This window comes from Cetorhinus maximus, chromosome 3 (genome assembly GCF_964194155.1).
Source record: "Cetorhinus maximus chromosome 3, sCetMax3.hap1.1, whole genome shotgun sequence".
Classification (NCBI taxonomy): Eukaryota; Metazoa; Chordata; class Chondrichthyes; order Lamniformes; family Cetorhinidae; genus Cetorhinus; species Cetorhinus maximus.
The window spans coordinates 67,720,527-67,743,144 of NC_135881.1; the positions used below are offsets into that span (position 1 = coordinate 67,720,527).

The 22,618-nt window shown below is 45.2% G+C and overlaps 1 protein-coding gene across 1 annotated transcript in view; it reads left to right on the plus strand.

Moving 5' to 3' along the window:
• The first annotated feature begins 482 nt into the window (after window positions 1–482).
• The window catches only part of ift57 (intraflagellar transport 57 homolog (Chlamydomonas)), a 34,252-nt gene continuing 12,116 nt past the window's right edge, over window positions 483–22,618 (plus strand). The window contains exons 1-4 of the mRNA XM_078538506.1: window positions 483–791; window positions 3,747–3,909; window positions 18,682–18,800; window positions 19,959–20,049. Of these exons, the coding sequence (XP_078394632.1) occupies window positions 637–791; window positions 3,747–3,909; window positions 18,682–18,800; window positions 19,959–20,049 (528 nt within the window). The 5' untranslated portion in view covers window positions 483–636. The remainder of the gene's footprint in view (window positions 792–3,746; window positions 3,910–18,681; window positions 18,801–19,958; window positions 20,050–22,618) is intronic.

Consider the following 22,618-nt stretch of genomic DNA (forward strand, 5'->3'; position numbering starts at 1 on the left):
TCTGCCATGGCCCTAAGCTCTGGACTTCCCTCCCTAATCCTCTCTATCTCGCATTCCTCCTTTAAGACACTCCTTAAAACCTGCCTCTCTGACGAAGCTTTTGGTCATCCGAACTATTATCTCCTTATGTGGCTCAGTGTCATTTTATTTTAAGAGCTCCCCAGAAGTCATTTTGGGCTTAAACCCTCAATTCTGTTTCTATCTCCATAGATGCTGCCGAACCTGCTGAGTTTTTCCAGCACTTTTTTTTTAAATTTCAGATCTCCAGCATCAGCAGTAGTTTGCTTTCATTTTATTTTATATTATAATCATATGTTAGTTCATGTGAAGTACCTTGGGATGTTTTACTAGATGAAAGTCTCTGTATAAATGTAAGCTATAGTTGTTGATAATTGCCAGCAGCTGATGGTGCACAACATCCCCTTTCCTGGGCTCCTTGACAACCGCACTCGCTGCTGTCCTCACTTCCTGGATACGCAGTGTTCAGTTCGAATTGGGCGGGCGCTTTAACCGTTTAATTTTTACATCAGGGACCCGTCCGCGAGCCTGGCCGAGCCGAGCTGAGCGGGCGGTTCTGGGGCGAATAAACCGGAGAGGCCGAGTCACTGAGCGGCAGCGCCGGCCCAGGCTGCTGCGATGGCCGACGACGGCCGGCGAGGTGATGAAGGGGAGCGGGGCCCGGGCGCTGCCTATCAGATGTTTGTCACCATGGAGGACCTGCTGGACAAGCTGAAGCTGATGAACTATGAGGAGGATTTGATCCGGAGGAACAACATGAAACCCTTGTCCAGGTGGGCGCCGGGCCGCCGCCCCAGGGGACGGGAGGCAGCTGCACCGTGCGCCCCCCCCCCCCAGGCCCCCAGCCCTCAGGATCTTAATTAGAGGAGAATCTCGAATAGCTCCCCCTTGGCCCTGCTTAGTATCCAACGCCCCACGGGCACTCTGAGTTTCCTACATCGGAGCTTTGAATGTTAAAAAGCAGGCGATCTGTACAATACATTGGTTAGGCCATAATCGTGTGCAGTGGCCACTCCGTTGTAGAAAGGGTACGGCCAAGATAGACTAAAATACCACCAGGAATGACAGAAAAGAAAGAACATGCGTTTATATAGCGCATTTAATGTCCCAAAGCCCTTCACAGCCAAAGAGCACTTTTGAAGTGTAGTCACTGTTAAAATATAGAGGAATGCATGTGCACAGCAAGGTTCCACAAACAGCAATCTAATAAATGACCTGACCATCTGTTTCCACCCACAGTGGTTGACAGGGCCCTCAACCGTGTCCGGCCCATCTCCCGCGCATCCGCCCTCACCTCCCTCCCAGAAACATGATAGGGTCCCCCTTGTCCTCACTTATCACCCCACCAGCCTCCACATTCAAAGGATCATCCTCCGCCATTTCCGCCAACTCCAGCATGATGCCACCACCAAACACATTTTCCCTTCACCCCCCCCCGGCGGCATTCCGTAGGGATCATTCCCTCCGTGACACCCTGGTCCACTCCTCCATCACCCCCTACACCTCAACCCCCTCCCATGGCACCTTCCCATGCAACACCTGCCCCTTTACTTCACCTCTCCTCACCGTCCAAGGGCCCAAACACTCATTTCAATTGAAGCAGCATTTCACTTGCACTTCCCTCAACTTAGTCTACTGCATTCGTTGCTCCCAATGCGGTTTCCTCTACATTGGAGAGACCAAACGCAGACTGGATGACCGCTTTGCAGAACACCTTCGGTCTGTCCGCAGACATTACCCAGACCTCCCTGTCGCTTGCCATTTCAACACTCCACCCTGCTCTCATGCCCACATGTCCGGCCTTGGCTTGCTGCATTGTTCCAGTGAAGCTCAACGCAAACTGGAGGAACAGCACCTCATCTTCCGACTAGGCACTTTACAGCCTTCCGGACTGAATACTGAGTTCAACAATTTTAGATCATGAACTCTCTCCTCCATCCCCACCCCCTTTCCGATTTTCCCCCTCCTTTTTGTTTTTTCCAATAATTTATATAGATTTTTCTTTTTCCACCTATTTCCATTATTTTTAAATGTATTTCCATCCATTGTTTTATCTCTACCTTTTAGCCTTTCTCGATTCCTTCACCCCACCCCCACTAAGGCTATCTGTAACTTGCTTGTCCTGCTTTCTACCCTTAATTAGCACATTCCTTTAGATAATATCACCACATTCAACACCTCTTTGACCTTTTGTCTGTGACATCTTTTGGTTATCTCCACCTATCACTGGCCCTCTATCCAGCTCTTCTTGTCCCACCCCCTCCCCCCTTAAACCAGCTTATATTTCACCCCTTTTCTATTTTCCTTAGTTCTGTTGAAAAGTCATGCGGACTCGAAACGTTAATTGTGCTCCTCTCCACAGATGCTGCCAGACCTGCTGAGTTTTTCCAGGTATTTTTGTTTTTGTTTTGGATTTCCAGCATCCGCAGTTTTTTGCTTTTATCTGTTTTTGGTGTTGGTTGAGTGATAGATATGGCCAACTTTGAGGATGCCACTGCTGTTCTTTGAATGGTGGTGGGTGTATTCAGCAAAAAAGGACAAATGTGTCTTTTGGTTGAATGTATCATCTGAAAGATGGTACCTCCAGCCTGGATTATGTGCTAGTGTTTCTGGAGTGAGACTTGAGCCCACAATTTGCCAACTCAGACATGAATGTCCATCACTGAGTTAAGGCTGACTGGTTATAGTTGTGAAGAAAAGTTTGGGGGAAAAACAGTGTTTATCACTAGAACAAAAATGTTAAAGGAAAATCTAATGGAAGTTTTCAGTTATGAAAACTTTTCAGAGTAAATAGTGAAAATATTTGTGGTGGTTCAAGAATCAGTAACAAGGGGGTAAACTGAGAATCATCCCAAAGGGGGTGGGAGAATTTTTTTTTTGGCAGACTTAAAAGAATGAACACTTTTACAAAAGGCTATTGAGCAATAACACCATAATTTAAGAATTGGCTAAGCTTTTGTAAAAGAACATAAACTATATTTCTATTAATTAGCTTCAGTTGGAAAGCTAATACTGGCACAAGTGCAGTGGACTTGTGCTACTCTCTGGCCCACTCTAAATGTTATCCATGTATAGACTGAGCTGTTATTACTATAACAGTATTACGATTCTTATGTTCTTTATATTTGCTGTGTTATCTTTGTCTGGCAAGTTCAGTTGAAATATTTGTGTTGAATTTCCCTGTTCTGGTTATATGCAAGCTTTTCACAATCAGTATTCCAAAATAACAGAAAAGCAGTCAACATAGAAGAAGCTTGTAATCTTTAATTTCTATTTATACTTATTTTGAACTTTCAAGCAGCTTCATCTGTCTTTATATTCATGCAGTATGAAGTTTATGTGGACTGTTGGAAATATTGAGTTTCAGTGGGTTATTACCATTTATCATTCCATATTTTATATTCTCACATAGTATTCCCTGCACCCTCTATCCTCGAATGTTATCTAAAGCAGATCTAGAGCCTTAAGCCTGACACTTCTGTAAAACCACTGCAGCTATTTACTCAGTTGCTTCCAAATCTTCAAATGAGTTGTTACATATCTCTGGTCTTCTCAATAGCTTTGTATCAGCTCCAACAAATTTTAAATAATGAATGGTCTGGGGAGGGCAGGAGAGGCAGTGGAGCATATGGAGCACCTGTGATCTTAAATAGTCACCATGTAGAATATAATCAATCAGTCTGCACGTTGATGGATATATTCTATTTATTAAATATTTATTTGAACAGACACTATTTTGCTCTCCCTACAAACCCTGGCGAACAGTTCTACATGTTTACATCTCTGGCGGCTTGGTTGTTAAACCAGACAGGACGCTTTTTTGAACAGCCCCAAGAATATGATGATCCAAATGCAACAATATCAAATATTCTGACAGAACTCCGCGCTTTGGTAAGTGCTAAAAGTTGAACTCTCAATGAGGAGGATGAATTTAACTCTGCCTGCTGTAATAAAATATTAAGCTCATTTTGGAAACAACAGCTTCACAATTTTGTCACATATGTAGAGAGGAAATATTTGTTGTGGAAAGGGGAAATATTGTCGTAGAAGGTGCTGAATTTTATTTATTATTACCTCTATACACCATTTAGACCTTCTTGCATAGATATTTAGACTTTTAATCACATATATAAGTCTTTCCAATCAAAAGGAAAAATGTCCCTGCAAAGGAGCAACTAAATTAAACTTCCCTTTAATAATCAATAGTATTACTGTGATGATAAAATGAGCCATTTGTAAACTCGCATAGTTTTTGACTTTACTTTTGTTCTATCAAATTTTTAGGTGACCCAGAATGTGTGTCATTTTTGTAGTAAGGTTTATGCACAAATATAATTTATATTTAAATTGACTCTTTAATACTAAAGTTTTAGATGTTTCTACTTATAATTTCACAAAAATAGAAAAACCACTATAATTTACAGTTATACTAAAAATATCAAACAGCAGAGCTCTTCCTCTTAAACACAATAACAACTTGTATTAATGTAGCTTCTTTAATATTAACTATCTCTCATCTACATGCTGCCCCTCAGCAAAATCATCCAAAAGCACAGCAATAGTTTTTCAGGTGTAAGCTGACAACACCCAGCTCTACCTCTCTCGACTCCTCCACTGTTGCTAAAATATCAGACTGTTTAAATGAATGAGCAGAAATTTCTTCCATTAAATATTGGAAGCCTGAAGCCATTGTGGTCGGTCTCTGGTACAAACTCCACTCCCAAGCTACTGACTATCTCTCTCCCTGGCAATTGTCCCATACAAAACGAAGCTGTTCACAACACTGGTGTCATATTTGAACTTTTAATGAGCTTCCAACCACATATCAGAACCATCAACAACTCTGTCTATTTCCACCTTGATAATATTGCCTGACTTCGCCTTGCCTCACACCATCTGCTGAAACCCTCATTATGACTTTTTATCTCTAGGCTAGACTATCCTACCTACTCCTGGCTGACATTTCACATTTTACCCTTTGTAAACATGAGGTCATCCAAAACTCTGCCTGTGTCCTTAATCCCACACCAAGGGCGGAATTTTCCGTGCCCACTGGCATTGGCGTGATCGGTGTTGTGAGCGGACAATATGGCGTGATCAGTTTCACGGCGGCATGAAACCAGTTCGCGATCATCCAATCAACCCACCAATGGCAGGCCGCGTTTCCTGCCATCAGATGTTGGGAACCTCATTGTAATACATCAGAATATCATTATCAGGCCAGCCCACAGGAATCATCTCCCCTTGCTGGATTATCCGTTCACATCAACGGGAAAGCATACCCATGTGTTTCACAACAGCATGCACTTTGACAGGAACTCAGAGGTCAGACAGTAGACAGTAACGTTGTACATCGCTCACCAGGGTCGCCTGTTGGACTTCAAGCTGCAGGGGAATCAGGATTAAGGGCAGGCTTGCCATTGAGGCGACTTGTGGCGGGGGTGGGGTGGTTAAGGGCAGCCTTGCCGTTGAATATAGCGCACAAGCATTCATGGTGGGGTGGGGGGGTAGGGTGGATAAGGGAAGTGGCCACGCATTCGGGAAACCTGTGGAAAGTGACCCTCTGCAACTGAGACAGTTCAGACGCAGCCACGTTGATATGATTGGGGTCGGGCTCATAGCTTATCTGCCCACTCAAACAACACAGAGGTATCAAAGTTCCACGAAGTGCTCCAGAGCTTTCCCCTGTCCCCCGACACAGACTGCAAATTCATGAACATTTTAGTGGACTGCAGAACAGTTGAACAACTGCACATCTTGTACAATCTCCTTGCTAAAGCTGGCCATGGAGCAGACGTTGCTGGAGGCGCTCACAGCCCCTTGCAATGTCAGCATCCCGGTTTGAACCAGTCTCCCCCATGGTTCAAGCTAACAGGGCAGCCATGCGGCACATTAATCTCTGGCCATCCAAGTGGTGGCCAGCACTCTCCAGAAAGCGTTAAGGGGGTTGTCACACTTAATCAGGACAGGTTCTTAGTACACCCATGCTAACCACGTGTCTCTCTCTCTTTCATCGTGGAGGAGGAGTACATCAGGATCACGGAGCCTAGTGAACTAGCTGTATGCCTGATGGCCTACAGAGCGCGAAGATGACGGAGGAGAGAGCAACTGAAACTCCTGGCTGTGCAGAGGCAGGAGCAGCAACCTCAGGAAGAAGGGGAGGCTGGGGCTCCCGCACACGCTGTCAAAGAGCCACAACAGGCCATCGCAGGGCCTATAGACTCCGCCTTTCATTCCTGCAGATGACTGAGAACCAGTGTCACCAAAGATTTTGCATGTCTAGGGACCTGGTCGGTCATATCTACCAGCTACTGCAGCATTTGGCGCCACGGGGACATGGAGGGAGGGCATCCAGTGGCCGTGAGAGTGGCCACGGTGCTCAATTTCTACGACAGTGGCTCCTTTCAGGGCTCCACAGGTGACCGCTTGTGGGATCTCACAAGCCTCCACCCACAAATGCATCCATGAGGTCATGGATGCCATCTTTGCGAGGGCACACGGCTTTGTTCATTTCACCCGGGACCAGGACAGCCAGGATTTGAGAGTGATTGGATTTGCCCAGATCTCGGGTTTCACACAGGTGCAGGGTGTGATTGACTGCACTCATGTGGCACTCAGATCTCCATCGCAACACACGGTGGACTACATCAACTGCAAGGGGTTCCATTCGCTCAATGTGCAGCTGGTGTGCGACCACCAGAAAGACATCCTGCAGGTGTGCGCATGGTTTCCAGGGAGTGTGCACGACACCTACATCCTCAATTGGTCACAGATCCCTGGAATCTTCCAGGAGCTGCAGGGATTGCTCCTCGGAGACCAGGGCTACCTGCAGAGGCCATGGCTGATGACAGCTGTGTGGTGGCCTCAGACTGCAGCAGAGTGATGCTATAATGAGGCTTATGCTGCAGCTCGCAACTTGGTGGAGCAGACCATCGGGAAGCTGAAGATGAGGTTCCGTGGCTTGGACCGGTCTGGTGGAGCCCTGCAACACAGCCCGCAGAGGGTGTCACCCATCATCGTCGCCTACTGAACCCTTTTCAACCTGGCGCTCCAACGGGGAGATGAGCTGGCTTGAGGAGGAGATGGAGGAGCTGCACATCTCCAATGAGGAGGACGCTGTTGGGGAAGAAACTGAGGAGGTCCTTTGAGGCGTCAATGACAGGGATGAGGCCCTCGCACTGGCTAGATGAGGCAGATGCACTCAGGAGGCCCTCATAGTTGCTAGATTTGTGGAGGATGATGACGACATGCAGTGAGATGACCCCATAGTTCCTCACTTGGCATCTGTGAAAGTTTGTCTCCAGCCTGGCTTATGGCAGCACGAATACCCTCTGTGAGATTGTTCCTATCATGGAGATGCAGTTGCTTGATTGCAGGACGATGATGTCATGCAGTGAGGACACTACATAAATCTTCACATAACCTCTGAGAGTGTCTGACTCCTGTCTGACCGAGGGCAGATTGCTTGCGCTCTGTGATCAGGGTTATATTATAGAGACGCAGCCATGAAACTTTAGAAGCATCTGATCCTTTGTCCGCCTTCAGCCTTTGAGCCCTTCAGGAGCCGGAGCACAGCATCAGTGGTCACAGATGCTGAAGAAATGGGGGCCAGCCCCTCCTTAAAGGTGCTGAGAGCACACCAAGAGAAGGAGAGAACTCTGTGGCGGCTACCCTTTACATTTTGGCAGCAATGACCAGCACTGTCGAGATGCAGGCATCAGTAATGTTTCTAGGGAGCGTGAGGCCGGACCATCACTTTGGCCTGAAGGCCACACAGAGCACAGGGAAGAGGGCCTGGACAGAGACACCTCCTTTATCTTGTGCAGAAAGGTTTCACATCTGAGTGACAAGAACACTGCTCATCAGAACAAGGAGCCATAGGCAGGGAGACATTCTTGGGAGTTTATTGACAATAGTGAACAGTTTGTATAAGTGATTAACACCGTGCCCAGGCTGTGCAACTAATTCTTCTTAACTTTCCTAACCCTGTTGCTACGTCTTGGTGCTCCCTGGACATCCACAGGTAAGGTGGAGTCAGTCTGCTGACTGTGACGCCCTGTCTGTGATGCCTTTGGCGGGCGCCTTCTGGAGGGCCGAGACTTGGAGGGCCCTGGCTGCTTTGGGGGTCCTGCTGTGTGGCAGTGCCGCCATCCTTGACCTGTGGAGCTGGAGCTGCTGAGATCAGAGGAAGAGGAGTTGGTTGGACTCATTCTGAGTCACCTAGATGAATGGGCCTAGAGTGTGCGCCTGCTGATCCTCCTCCCTGTGGATGCCTGGGGTCCCCAGGCTGACTCCTTGAGGAGCAGGGGTAGCTGGAGCGAGATCAAACTGCCCGGCACCCCTCTCACGTACACACTGTTGGAGGCCAACTATGGTATCAGTGATGGAGTTGAGCCCGCTCAGCAGTGCAGGAGCGAAGTCCTGGACCACGATCTCCATGGCGGCCACCATCCTACCAGTGTTGACCTCGGTGCAATGGCATGCTGGCACAGTCACCTCAGACTGAAGGCAGAAGGACTCCTCCTTGTGCCTTGCAATCTGAGGAGTGCCGCCGACATCCCTTCCTGATGTTCCCAAGCCTGCCTTTGCAGCTGCAGCAACTGTGACATGACCGAGTCCAGAGGCTTATCATCTGACTCAACCTTAGCAAAGTCTGGCCTCCTGCAGTCCTCCGAGTGCCAGAAACCTAGGAAGTCCCTGCCTCCACCTGCTGTGGATCGGTCTGTGCGATGTGCTCACCAGATTGTGATCCCAGGGCTATTCTAAAGTTAGGTCCATTTAGGTGTGTCTCTCTGCGGTGGTGGAGGGTGTGGGTGAGCGCTGTGATGGGACTTCAGGGAGTTTGCCTTCAGATTCCTCTTCAGAGGATTCTTCGGAGTTTGATTGGAGGCCCTGGGTCGTGGACTCCGTCTGTTGTTTGGCAAATGTGCCTGCGGAAGCAAATGGAGGTAATTAGTGCATAGCCTGTGAAACAGGATGCATCAGTCACAGCATGGTTGTCTAATGGATGTTGCACTGCTGGACCCTCACTTGCTAGAGCACTGCCAACCTCACTGTCAGCACAGGACCGGTCCAGATCCTCACCGGCTCTGTTTTCAAAGTCCATGAGGACGTTGATTACGGGCACTCCGTCACCAGCCTGTGACCTCTTCCTCTTGTTGTATGCCAGCTTGTCCTGCATGAATAGAGATGGAGAAAGTGCAAGCAGGGTGCCTGCCAGGCCAGATGATAAGTACTAAAAAAAAATGCTGGAAAAACTCAGCAAGTCTTCAGAGCTCTGAAGAATAGTCATATGGACTCGAAATGTTAACTCTGTCTTTCTCTCCACAGATTCTTTCAGACCTGCTGAGTTTTTCCAGCATTTTATGTTTTTGTTCCAGATTTCCAGCATCTGCAGTATTTTGCCTTTATCCAGATGATAAGTATGCCTGGCCTGTGTCAGTGGTGAGTGTTCCCATGGACAGGATGAGGACAAGGATGGTGAGTGTGAGAGAGTAAATGGTGATGTCCCTTGAACTGGCTGTGAGTGAGGACCCTGTGGATGTGTGTTGAGTTTGTGAGTGTGAGAGCTATGAGATGAGAAGAGTGACTTACCCTGGTGGAACGGAGGAGATCATTCATCCTCTTGCAGCACTGGGTGGCTATCCTGTTTTGAATGGCATTGGCGCTGAGCACCACTGCCACCGCCTCCTAAGCCAGGTTAGTGATGTTCCTGCCCACCCTGCAGCCAGAGCGGGGGCCTCCACGGCATTCAAAAGGCACTCGAGGGACCCGTCGCTGAACCTGGGGGCTGCTGTTTTCTTCAGTTTCAGGGCCATATCTTGCATGCAGCAGTGGTGGTCTGGAAGCACTGAGATGTGTTCTTGCGGCTGGACTTGAAATATGGTGCCCAGCGTGATGCACCGGCGGGGTGAAGGTGGGCAGACGAATGACAGCCCACCCACCATGGGAATGGCGTGCTGGGAGTGCATAAATAATGTGGCGGGTTTGGAACAATATGGCATGAAAACCCGCAATCGTGGCTGGCATGTAAAATGACATTTGTAGTGCAAATCTGAGACGATTCTGCCCAAGCCCCATTCACCCATCAACCCTGTGCTTGCTGACCAACATTGCCTCCCAGTCAAGCATTACTTCAATTTTAAAATTCACATCCTTGTTTTCAAATCCCTGCATAACCTGATTCCTCCCTATCTCAGTAATCAATTCAACTGGCCATGCCTAGGTCTTAAACCCTGGAATTCCCTTCCATAACCTCTCAGATTCTCTCTCTTTCTTTAAGGCACTCCTTAAAACCTGTCTCTTAGAGCAAGCTTTTGGCCATCTGCACTAGTATCGCATTTTGTGACTTGGGGTCTAATTTTGATTTACAGCTCTCGTGGGACGTGATTTGGGATGCTTTATTATGCTAAAGGCGCGATATAGATTATTTTATTCATTTACCGGATGTGGACATCGCTGGCTAGGCCAGCATTTATTGCCCATCCCTAATTGCCCTTGAGAATATAGTGGTGAGCTGCCTTCTTGAATTGCTGCAGTCCATGTGGTGTAGGTACAGTGCTGTAAGGGAAGGTGTTCCAGGATTTTGACCCAGTGACATTGAAGAAATGGCGATATATTTCCATGTCAGGATGGTGAGTGGTTTGGATGGGAACTTTCAGGTGGAGGGGTTCCCATATATCTGCTGCCCTTATCCTTCTAGATGGTAGCAGTCAAAGGTTTGGAATGTGCTGCCTAAGGAGTCGTGGTGAGTTTCTGCATTGCATCATGTAGATGGTTACACTATGCTGCCACTATTCGTCGGTGGTGGAGGGAGTGAAAGTTTGTGGAAGGGGTGCCATTCAAGCGGGCTACTTTGCCCTGGATGGTGTGAAGATTCTTGAGTCTTGTTGGATCTGTACTCATCTAGGCAAGTAGAGAGTATTCCATCACACTCCTGACTTGTGCCTTGTAGATGGTGGACAGGCTTTGGGGAGTCAGGAGGTGAGTTACTCGCCACAGGATTCCTCGCCTCTGACCTGCTGCTGTAGCCACAGTATTTGTATGGCTAATCCAGTTCAGTTTCTGGTCAATGGTAATCCCCAGGATATTGATAGTGGGGGATTCAGTGATGGTAATGCCATTGAATATCTAGGGACAATGGTTAGATTCTCTCTTTTTGGAGATGGTCATTGCCTGGCACTTGTGTGGCACAAATGTTACTTGTCACTTGTCAACCCAAGCCTGGATATTGTCCAGGTCCTGCTGCATTTGGACGTGGACTGCTTCAGTATCTGAGGAGTCGCGAATGCTGCTGAACATTGTGGAATCATCAGCGAACATCCCCTCTTCTAACCTTATGATGGAAGGTCATTGATGAAGCAGCTGAAGATGGTTGGGCCCAGGACATTATCCTGAGGAACTCCTGCAGTGATGTCCTGGAACTGAGATGATTGACCTTCAACAACCACAACCATCTTCCTTTGTGCTAGGTATGACTCCAACCAGTGGAGAGCTTTCCCCCGATTCCCATTGACTCCGGTTTTTCCAGTGCTCCTTGATGCCACACTCGGTCAAATGCTTCCTTGATGTCAAGGGCGGTCACTCTTATCTCCCCTTTGGAGTTCAGTTCTTTTGTCCATGTTTGAACCAAGGCTGAGTGGCCCTGGCAGAACCCAAACTGAGCGTCAGGGAGCAGGTTTTTGCTAAGTAAGTGCCGCTTGATAGCACTATTGATGACCCCCTTCCATCACTTTACTGATGATCGAGAGTAGGCTGATGGGGCGGTGATTGGCCGGGTTTGATTTGCCTTGCTTTTTGCGTACAGGACAGACCTGAGCAATTTTCCTCATTGCCAGTGTTGCAGCTGTACTGCAATAGCTTGGCTAGGGGCGTGACAAGTTCTGTATCACAAGTCTTCAGTACTATTGCCAGAATGTTGCCAGGGCCCATAGCCTATGCAGTATCTAATGCCTTCAGCTGTTTCTTGATATCATGTGGAGATATGAGCTGACGTTGTCATGAGCATACGCAAACAAAAATTGACTGAGTCAAAGGAGGAGTCATTAGTACAGGTGACCAAAAGCTTGGTAAACAGGTAGGTTTTAAGGTGCATCTTAAAAGAGGAGAGAAATGTTAATAGATGTATAGAGGGAATTTCAGGGCTGAGGGCCCAGATGGTTGAAGCCACAGCAGCCAATGGTGGTGTGAAGGAAGTGGTGGATGTGCAAGGGGCCAGCACTGGAGCAATATAGATTTCAGAAGGTTGTCAAGCTAGAGGATGTTACAGAGGTGGGAGGAATGAAATCATGGAGGGATTTAAACACAAACATTTTAAAATCGTTTGGTTGGTTAATGATGTGTCAGTGTAGGTCAGCAAGTACAAGAATGATTTGTGAATGGGACTTGGTATGAGTTAGTCAAAGGCAACAGAGTTTTAGATGAGCTTAAGTGTACAGAAGGTACATGGTGGGAAGCTAGCTGAAAGTGCATTGCCATGGCCTAGGCTAGAACATTTGAAATAGGAGCGAGAGTAGACCATAAGGCTCCTCGAGCCTGTTCCACTATTCAGTATAATTTTCCTGCCCCCTTCCCATATCCCTTGATTTCCTGAGGGATCAAATAAACTGTCTAACTCAGTCTTAAATATATTCAGTGATGAAGCATCTACAACCCTCTGGGGTAGAAAATTCCAAAGATTCACAACCCTTTGAGTGAAGAAATTTCTCCTCATCTCAGTCCTAAGTGACTAGCCCCTTAACCTGAGTCTGTGCTCCCATGTTCTAGATTCCCCAGCAAGGGGAAACAACCTCTGTGTCCACCCTGTCAAGCCCCTTCAGAATCTTGTGTGCTTCAATGAGATCACATCTCATTCTTCTAAACACAAGAGAGCGTAGGCCCAATTGGCTCAGCCTCTCATCATAGGACAGCCCTCCTCATCCCAGGACCCAATCTAGTGAACCTTTGATCTATGGCCTCCAATGCAAGTGTATCCTTCCTTAAATATGGAGACCAAACCTATACACAGTACTCCAAGTGTGATCTCACCATAGTTGTGGTAAGACTTCCTTTTTCTTGTAGTCTAATTCCCTTGTAATAAAGGCAAACCTGCCAGTTGCCTTCCTGATTGCTTGCTGTACAGTGCCTGTATGCTAACTTTGTGTTCCTTGTACGAATCCACCCAAGTTCCCCTGAACATCAACATTTACCAGTTGCATGCCCTTTTTAAAAAGTATTCTGCACTTTTCTTATAACCAAAGTAAATAACCTCATAATATTGGTATATTATATTCCATCTACTACCTTGTTGCCTACTCACAATAACTCAACTGTCTACAATTCTTTGCAGCCTCATTTGTGTGCTCCTCACAACTTCCATTCCCACCAAGCTTTGTATCACCAGCAAACTTAGGATACATCACTCCCAGTCTTTTGATTGTTAATAGCTGAAGCCCAAGCATTGATCCTTGTGGCACCCCATTAGTCGCTGCCTGCCAACTTGAAAATGCCCCATTTATCCCTAGTCTTTACTTCCTGTACATTCACCAATCTTGTATCCATTCTATATTACCCCCTTATCTTGAATACTAACCTTTTGAGTGGCACTTTACCAAATGCCTTTTGGAAATCCAAGTATACTACATCTACTGATTTCCCTCCCCTCGACATTCACCTGCAAACTTCCACAGAATCTCTCAGTGCAGAAGAGGCCCTTCGGTCAATCGAGTCTGCACTGACACATGAGAAACACCTGACCTATCTACCTAATCCCATTTACCAGCACTTGGCCCATAGCCTTGAATGTTATGACGTGCCAAGTGCTCATCCAGGTACTTTTTAAAGGATGTGAGGCAACCCGTCTCCACCACCCTCACAGGCAGCGCATTCCAGACCGTCACCACCCTCTGGGTAAAAATGTTTTTCCTCACACCCCCCCTAAACCTCCTGCCCCTCACCTTGAACTTATGTCCCCTCGTGACTGACCCTTCAACTAAGGAGAACAGCTGCTCCCTATCCACCCTGTCCATGCCCCTCATAATCTTGTATACCTTGAGGCAGGTTGCCCCTCAGTCTTCTCTGCTCCAATGAAAACAACCCAAGTCTATCCAACCTCTCTTCATAACTTAAATGTTTCATATCAGGCAACATCTTGTTGAATCTCCTCTGCACCCCCTCCAGTGCAATCACATCCTTCCTATAATGTAGCGACCAGAACTGCACACAGAACTCCAGCTGTGGCCTCACCAAGGTTCTATACAACTCCAACATGACCTCCCTACTTTTGTAATCTATGCCTCGATTGATAAAGGCAAGTGTCCCGTATGCCTTTTTCACCACCCCATTAACATGTCCTTCCACCTTCAGAGATCTATGGACACACATGCCAAGGTCCCTTTGTTCCTCAGAACCTCCTAGTGTCATGCTGTTCATTGAATACTTCCTTGTCAAATTACTCTTTCCAAAGTGTATCACCTCACACTTTTCAGGGTTAAATTCCATCTGCCACTTATCTGCCCATTTGACCATCCCGTCTATATCTTCCTGTAGCCCAAGACACTCAACCTCACTGTTAACCACTCGGCCAATCTTTGCGTCATCCACAAACTTACTAATCCTACCCCCCACATAGTCATCTATGTTGTTTATATAAATGACGAATAATAAGGGACCCAGCACAGATCCCTGTGGTATGCCACTGGACACTGGCTTCCAGTCACTAAAGCAGCCTTCTGTCATCACCCTCTGTCTCCTACAACTAAGCCAATTTTGAATCCACCTTATCAAATTACCCAGTATCCCATGTGCATTTGCCTTCTTTATAAGTCTCCCATGTGGGACCTTGTCAAAGGCTTTGCTGAAATCCATATAAATTACAACTGCACTACCCTCATCTACACACCTGGTCGTCACCTCAAAAAATCCAATCAAATTTGTTAGGCATGACCTCCCTCTGACAAAGCCATACTGACTATCTCTGATCAAACCTTGCCTCTCCAAGTGGAAATAGATTCTCTCCTTCAGAATTTTCTCCAATAGTTTCCCTACCACTGACGTGAGACTCACTGGTCTGTAGTTCCCTGGCTTATCTCTACTACCCTTGTTAAATAGCGGAACCACAGTAGCTGTTCTCAAGTCCTCTGGTATCTCCCCTGTGGCCAGAGGGGAATTAAAAATTTGTGTCAGAGCCCCTGCGATCTCCTCCCTTGCCTCCCTCAGCAGTCTGGGACACAAATCTCTGGACCTGGAGATTTGTCCACTTTTAAGCCTGCCAACACCTCCAATACCTTGTCACTCCCTATATCAATTTGCTCAAGAACCTCGCAGTCCCTCTCCCCGAGTTCCATACCTTCATCCTCATTCGGGTGAAGATGGATGTGAAGTATTCGTTCAAGACTCTACCGATGTCTTCTGGCTCCACCCATAGATTGCCCCGTTGGTCCCTAATGGGCCCTACTCTTTCCCTGGTTACCCTCTTCCCATTGATATACTTATCGAATATCTTGGGATTTTCCCTACTTTTACCAGCCAGAGCGTTCTCATATCCCCTCTTTGTTCTCCTAATTGCTTTCTTAAGCTCCACCCTGCACTTTCTGTCCTCCACTAATGCCTCCGCTGATTTGCTCCCCTTGTACTTGCTAAAAGCTTCTCTTTTCCTTCTCATCGTATCCTGAATATCTCTGGTCATCCATGGTTCTCTGGGCTTGTTACTCCTTCCTATCACCCTAGAGGGAACATGTTGAGCCTTTTTCCTTTTTGAATGCTCCCCCACTGCTCTTCTGTAGATTTCCCCGCAAGTAGCTGTTCCCAGTCTACCTTGGCCAGATCCTGCCTTTTTTTTTTACTAAAATCTGCTCTCCCCCGATCCAAAACATTTTTTTGCAACTTGTCTATTTCTTCGTCCATAACAAGCTTAAATTGTACCATGTTGTGTTCACTATCACTAAAATGCTCCCCCACCACCACCTCAGCCACCTGTCTGGCTTCATTCCCTAGAATTAGGTCCAGCACTGCGCCGTCTGTTGTTGGACCCTCTACATATTGACCTAAAAAGTTCTCCACGCATTTCAAGAAATCCACTCCATCCAAGCCCTTAACATTATGTCTATCCCAATTAATGTTGGGAAAGTTGAAATCACCTAATATAATTACCTTATTGATATTGTTTTTACACACCTCTGCGAATTGTGCACATATTTGCTCCTCAATTTCCCGCTGACTATCTGGGGGTCTATAATAAACACCTAACAATGTGGTTGCCCCTTCTTTATTCCTAAGCTCTACCCACAAAGCTTCATTCGACGCCCCCTCCAGGATATCATCTCTCCTTACTGCAGTAACGGACTCCTTAACTAATAATGCAACACCTCCTCCTCTTTTACCCCCTCCCCTGTCTTGCTTGAAGATTCTATATCCCGGAATGTTGAGCTGCCAATCCTGCCACAGCCTCAACCACATCTCTGTGATGACTACTATATCACAATTCCACGTGTCAATCCTCACCCTTAACTCGTCCGTTTTACCTGTAATACTCCTGGCATTAAAGTAGAGGCCATCCAGCCTTGCCTTACTCCCTTGAAATTTAATGCAGCTGTACTCCCTCTGACTTGATCGTTTTACTGTACTATGATGTGTCCCTATTCTGCTAACATTCTGTGTCCCCTCCCCCTGCCAAATTAGTTTAAACTCTTCCCAACAGCACTAGCAAACCCACCCGCAAGGATGTTAGTCTCGCTCTGGTTCAGATGTTAGACCGTCCCGCTTGTACAGGTCCTACCTTCACCAGAAACGGTCCCAGTGATTCAGGGATCTAAAACCGTCCCTCGTGCACCAACTCTTAAGCCACATATTCATCTGTGCTATTCTCCATTTCTGTGCTCGCTAGCACGTGGCACTGGGAGTAATCCAGAGATTACAACCCGAAAAGTCCTGTTTTTCAGTCTACTACCTAACTCCCTGAATTCTTGATGCAAGACCTCATCCCTCTTTCTACCTATGTCATTGGTACCAACATGTACAAAATGACCTCTGCCTTATCACCCTCCCCCTTCATGATGCCCTGCAGCCGTTCAGTGACATCCTGGACCCTGGCACCAGGGAGGCGGCAACACCATCCTGGAGTCATGCTGATGGCCACAGTAGCACCTATCTGTTCCCCTGACAATAGAATCCCCTATTACTATTGCTCTTCCTTTCCTCCTGTACAGACAGGCTGCTTGTGGTGCCAGAAGCTTGGCTCTTTCTGCACTCTCTGGAGGAACCAGCGCCCTCAGCCTTCAAAATGGAATACTGGTTTGCTAGCGGGAGCTCAGGGGACTCCTGAACTACCTGTCTGTTTCTCTTGGACTGCCTGGTGGTCACCCATTCCCTTCCTTCCTCAAGTCCCTTCAGCTGTGGTGTGACCACCTCTCTAAACGTGCTATCCACGATGCTCTCAGACTCAAGGATGCTCCACAGTGTCCCCAGCTGCCGTTCCAGCTCTGAAAACTGAGCTTCCAGGAGCTGCAGCTGGACACACTTCCTGCACAGGAAATGTCCCGGCTTCCCACATGGAGCACGAGGAGCACACCATGGCTTTGAGCTCTCCTGCCATAACTTATCCCTTTAAATTAAATCTTTTTAAATCAATTACCCTAGGGTCCTTCTTTCCAGATCCTCGTTACTACAGAATATACAAACTTTAAACCGCAAAAAGACGTTAAACTATAAGCGATAAAAGTAGTAAATACTTACCCGACCTTACCCACTACTTACCAGTCGTTTCTCTCCCTTGTAGCCTCTACTGCTGCAGCAGGGCAAGACCACTTTGAAGTTTTAAGAAGTTGGATAGCAAAGTAAAAATGCAAAGAGCACCTCTTCCCCTCTGCACCGACTTCCCACTGTGCACCAAATTGCCAATACCCATACTCACTCTGGCTGTGTCTCACTCACGATGATGTCTCTCCCCTGCTCATGTGCAAGCACACTGATCCAGTCAGCATCAGGTACCCTGCTGGTTTACATTCTTTAACCCACGACCACTGAAATCAGTTATAGTGCTTCCCCAAATCTCTGAGTAAGATTATCTAACATCACACTTTAAGCATTGAAACTGGGAACTTCTGCTGTCTGTGGCCTTATTACTGACCAGCTGAGCCATCTTTGCTATTTTTATTTTATTTTCTATTTTTACACTTTGAAAGGAGTTTCATTTTAATAAATATTTTAAATTCTGGAAATTGATTTGTGAAATTTTTTCAGTGCGTTTTTCATTAATAATTCATTAATGTCAAAAAGATTATTCAGAATTTAATTAGACAAAATGGTCTGGTTAACTTTACTGGACGCTGAATAAATTTAAGGAGGAGATAGATTTTTAATTAGTAACGGTTTGAAAGGTTGTGGGGAGAGGGCGGGAAATTGGAGTTGAGGCCGAAATGAGATCAGCCATGCTCGTATTGAATGGCGGGGCAGGCTCCGAGGAGCCGAAATGCCTACTCCTGTTCTTAGCTCTTATGTTCTTATGTACTGGTTGTGGTTAAACAATCTATCGCAAATATTGATGGCCAATGATTTTAATAGTGTAATATATATTTGTCATAAAATTACAGTATTTTTCATTATCCTGGTTATAATCCTCCAAATGGCTGCTAATGATTTTGCGGTAGTTGATATGTTTGTAAAATAAGTTATTTTCAAACCTTTTAGGGTGGCTCAGTAGATTTCCCTCCCTCCAAACTGAAACAAGGTTATGGAGAGCAGGTGTGTTATGTTCTGGATCGCTTAGCTGAAGAAGCCCTCAAGCATACTGGCTTTAATTGGAAGAGGTAAGAACTTATGATGGAGGTTTGACTTGTATAGTTCTGTACAACATAGAGTCTTTGGTGTCGAGACTACCACTAAATAAGCATCTAGTTTTCCTTTAAATACTAATTGACCTGTCATGGCACTGCATGCTAGGAGTCAGGACCAAGTGAAATCTTCAGCTCAAGCAGGATTGGAGGGTTTGGATAACTAGGCCATGAAGTGGGTGTGATAAGAGGGCAGGGAACATGGAGTTTGTTGTGGAAGTGGGGGTCAAAAAGAAGTAAGGTGAGATAGAGCAGAAAGGAAGAAAATACCTCAGCCAAAAGGGGACTGTAAAACTGCCAAGGTGGGCGCATCAGGAAATGCCAGAAAACTTTCCCTGGCTGGGGGGGAAATGCTATTTTTTTTAAATGGGTTTTGCAACAACTAAATGCTCATCTGGCTGACAGCTGCCACGTCCCATGAACGAATAGTGAAAGAAAAGGTAAAACCACTTTTTTTTAACCGAAAAAAAAACTCGTACCAAATTTTTGCTAATTTGTATTAGCACATTTGGTATAAAGTTCAATATATAAATAAAGGAATTATTTCTGTAAAAATAATTTTAGCTTAGATTTGCTAATGTTAGTTGACATTTAATGTTGGACTTTCCATCAAAGCTATACCTAGAGTTATACTAATGTTGCAGGTAATGTGGACACATTTTATAATGGCAGAATGCATTGATTTGGCATAAAGGTTTTCAACACGTTTTCAAATGGAAAAAGGTGAACCAAATACAGATTATAATATTTAATAGATTTTTGGTGCTCTGGAAAGAAATAGTAACATGGGTTAAAGCAACTGTTTCCCCTGACCTTCCCTCAAGATTGCACATTGGGAGCATAGTCATGCTGTTTCAGGGTTTATATTCTGAAAGTTGAAAAGATCTTTCAGAATTCAGAGAGCTGCCGTTTAAGCATCAAAGTTTCTTTACAACTTACAAGTAATCCTTTTGGAATAGAACAAAGTTACTCTTTAAAATTGTTTTTGATGAGATTTTACATTGATAAAGCTAACATTGATTATAGGTATATACTGGTTATGCAGTTTGAAAATACCTTCATGATTAAATGTATAGGATGCATGACATGCTTGGGAATGAGTTCTGCTTTTAAATCACAGCTGTGTCGATTTAGGCCTGTGTATCCAGCAGAGGAAATGGAAGAGGAAGCATTAATGGAGGATGATGCTGAATTGACGTTGAACAAACTGGAAGATGAGTTGATTGTAGGTTCTAGTAATAATTTGCAAATTTTCATTATTCCGATTTTCAAAAAAAAAGTTTATTATTGTCAAAATGTGTTTGTCCTTGGTTGCATTCCAGCATAAGAATATGGTTTTCATTAGCTTAAAACACCAGAAATTTTACTTAAGTAAAGTTTAGAGAGAATATAAATAATTTGACAAGGAAGGAACCAAATGGGAGAAATCACAATGAAAATTATTTCCTTCGCAGATGCAGACTCCCAAGTATTGCAGTCCTTTTCTCCTGTTGAGGGGGAAAAAATGTTGTTTTGTATAAATACACATCAATCTCCAATAACTGTAATTATAGGTATTGCACGGAGGCCTAATTGACTCTCTCTCTCTTTCCCTCTCTTTCATACACAGTTCTTGTCAAAGTAAGACTCAATGTGCCCCATTTCTATAATAGGACAAGTTTTTTTTTTCAAATGGAAACAAACTGTTCCCTGTTCAATAATAGAAAAGAATTGTCTTGACAAATAATTAAATTGTATAAAACCCTTTTATGGCCTGCCTTTTCTCCATAGCTTTGTAATCTCTGCACAATACTACGGGTGCTGGAAACCTGAAATAAAAACAGAAAATGCTGGAAATAGTCAACAGGTCAGGCAGCATCTGTGAAGGGAAACAAGAGTTAAAGTTTCAGGTCCAATGACCTTTCATCAGCAGATGGAAATGCTGATCCTTTCTCAGAAGATATTTCTGGGGGGTGAGTGGAGTCTGCGTCCTTTTTGGCCTGTTCTTTCTCCTTGTTCTGATGAAAAACCATCAACCTGAAATGTTAACTCTGTTTTTCTTCAAGAAAAATTGGAACCCTGTGGGTTACATTTAATAATTCAGAAATTTTTTTCCCTGAAAAAAAGATTTTTACAAATTCATTAAGACTAACTGAGGCAAATATCAAGGTAGATGTACATAAGTTTTGCTGTTATATCATTTACAGAATTAAATCTTCTGATATTGCATTGAGATTTTAGTGGGTTTAGTACTAAAATAGTTCTAGTTTTATCATATTTAGCTCAGTGCCAACAATTCTAATTGTTTCAAACAACGCTTGCTTAAAAATCAGACCATTTTGTCTCTTATTTAAAGTTTTCAAATAAAGAAGGAAAAGAAAATTTCAAACAACACAATAACATCCAATGGAAAGAGTTGCAACTCACTAATATCAGAAATCATTACTTTGGGGGGGAAAAGTGCACAGAACAAATAACATATTATACATCCTTTGGACATTCTAAAGTTCTTCACAGCCTAACAATTAAGTTTTCAATGTCTTTTCAATGCAGCAGCCAACAAATAGAAATTGATTGCTATGACAACTGAATCCCATCATTGTTGTATTGCGTGATTACCAGGATGGTAGAAGACAAACTAGATGTACCTTTGTCTTTTTCCGTCTGGTATTTCTATGTTCCTGTATTTGCCAGCATCCTAAGGGGTGACATGGGGAGGCGGTGGAGTAGTGGTATTGTCACTGGACTAGTAATCCAGGGTAATGGCCTGGGAACCTAGGTTTGAATCCCACCACAGCAGATGGTGAAATTTGAATTAAGTAAAAATCTGGAATTAAAAGTCTAATGATGACCATGAAACCATTATCGATTGTCGTAAAAACTCATCTGGTTCACTAATGTCCTTTAGGGAATGAAATCTGCCATCTTTACCTGGTCTGGTCTACAAATGATTCCAGATGCACAGGAATATGGTGACTCTTAAATGCCTTCTGAAATGGCCTAGCAAGCCACTCAGTTGTATCAAACTGTTAAAAAGTGTAAAAGGACCAACCGGCATCGTCCTAGGCACCAGAAACAACAATGGCAAAGTCAGCTCTGTCGATCCTGCAAAGTCCTTCTTACTAACATCTGGGGGCTTGTGCAATATTGGGAGAGCTGTCTCACAGACTGGTCAATACTCACAGAATCATACTTTACGGACAATGTTCCAGATAATCACCATCACAATCCCTGGTTATGTCCTGTCCCCCTGGCAGGATAGATCCAGCAGAGGTGGCAGCACAGTGGTATACAGTCTGGAGGGATTCCTCAACATTGACTCTGCACCCCATGAAATCTCATGGCATCAGGTCAAACATGGGTAAGGAAACTTCCTACTGATTATCACGTACTGTCCCCCCCTCCCCAGCTGATGAATCATGTTGAACACCACTTGGAGGAATCATTGACGGTGGCAAGGGTGCAGAATGTAGTCTGAGTGGGAGACTTCAATGTCCATCACCAAGAGTGGCTCAGTAGCACCCCTACAGATGGAGCTAGTCAAGTGATAAAGGACATAGCTGCTAGACTGGGTCAGGTGGCGAGGGAACCCACAAGAGGGGAAAAAAGTATTTGACTTCATCCTTACCAACTTGCCTGCCAGAGATGCATCTGTCCATGACAGTTTCAGTAGAAGTGACCACCACAATGTCCTTATGGAGACAAAGTCCCTCTATCATGTTGTGTGGCACTATCACCGTGCTAAATGGGATAAATTCTAACAACTCAAGACTGGGCAATCATGTGGCACTGTAGGCCATCAGCAGCAGAAGAAT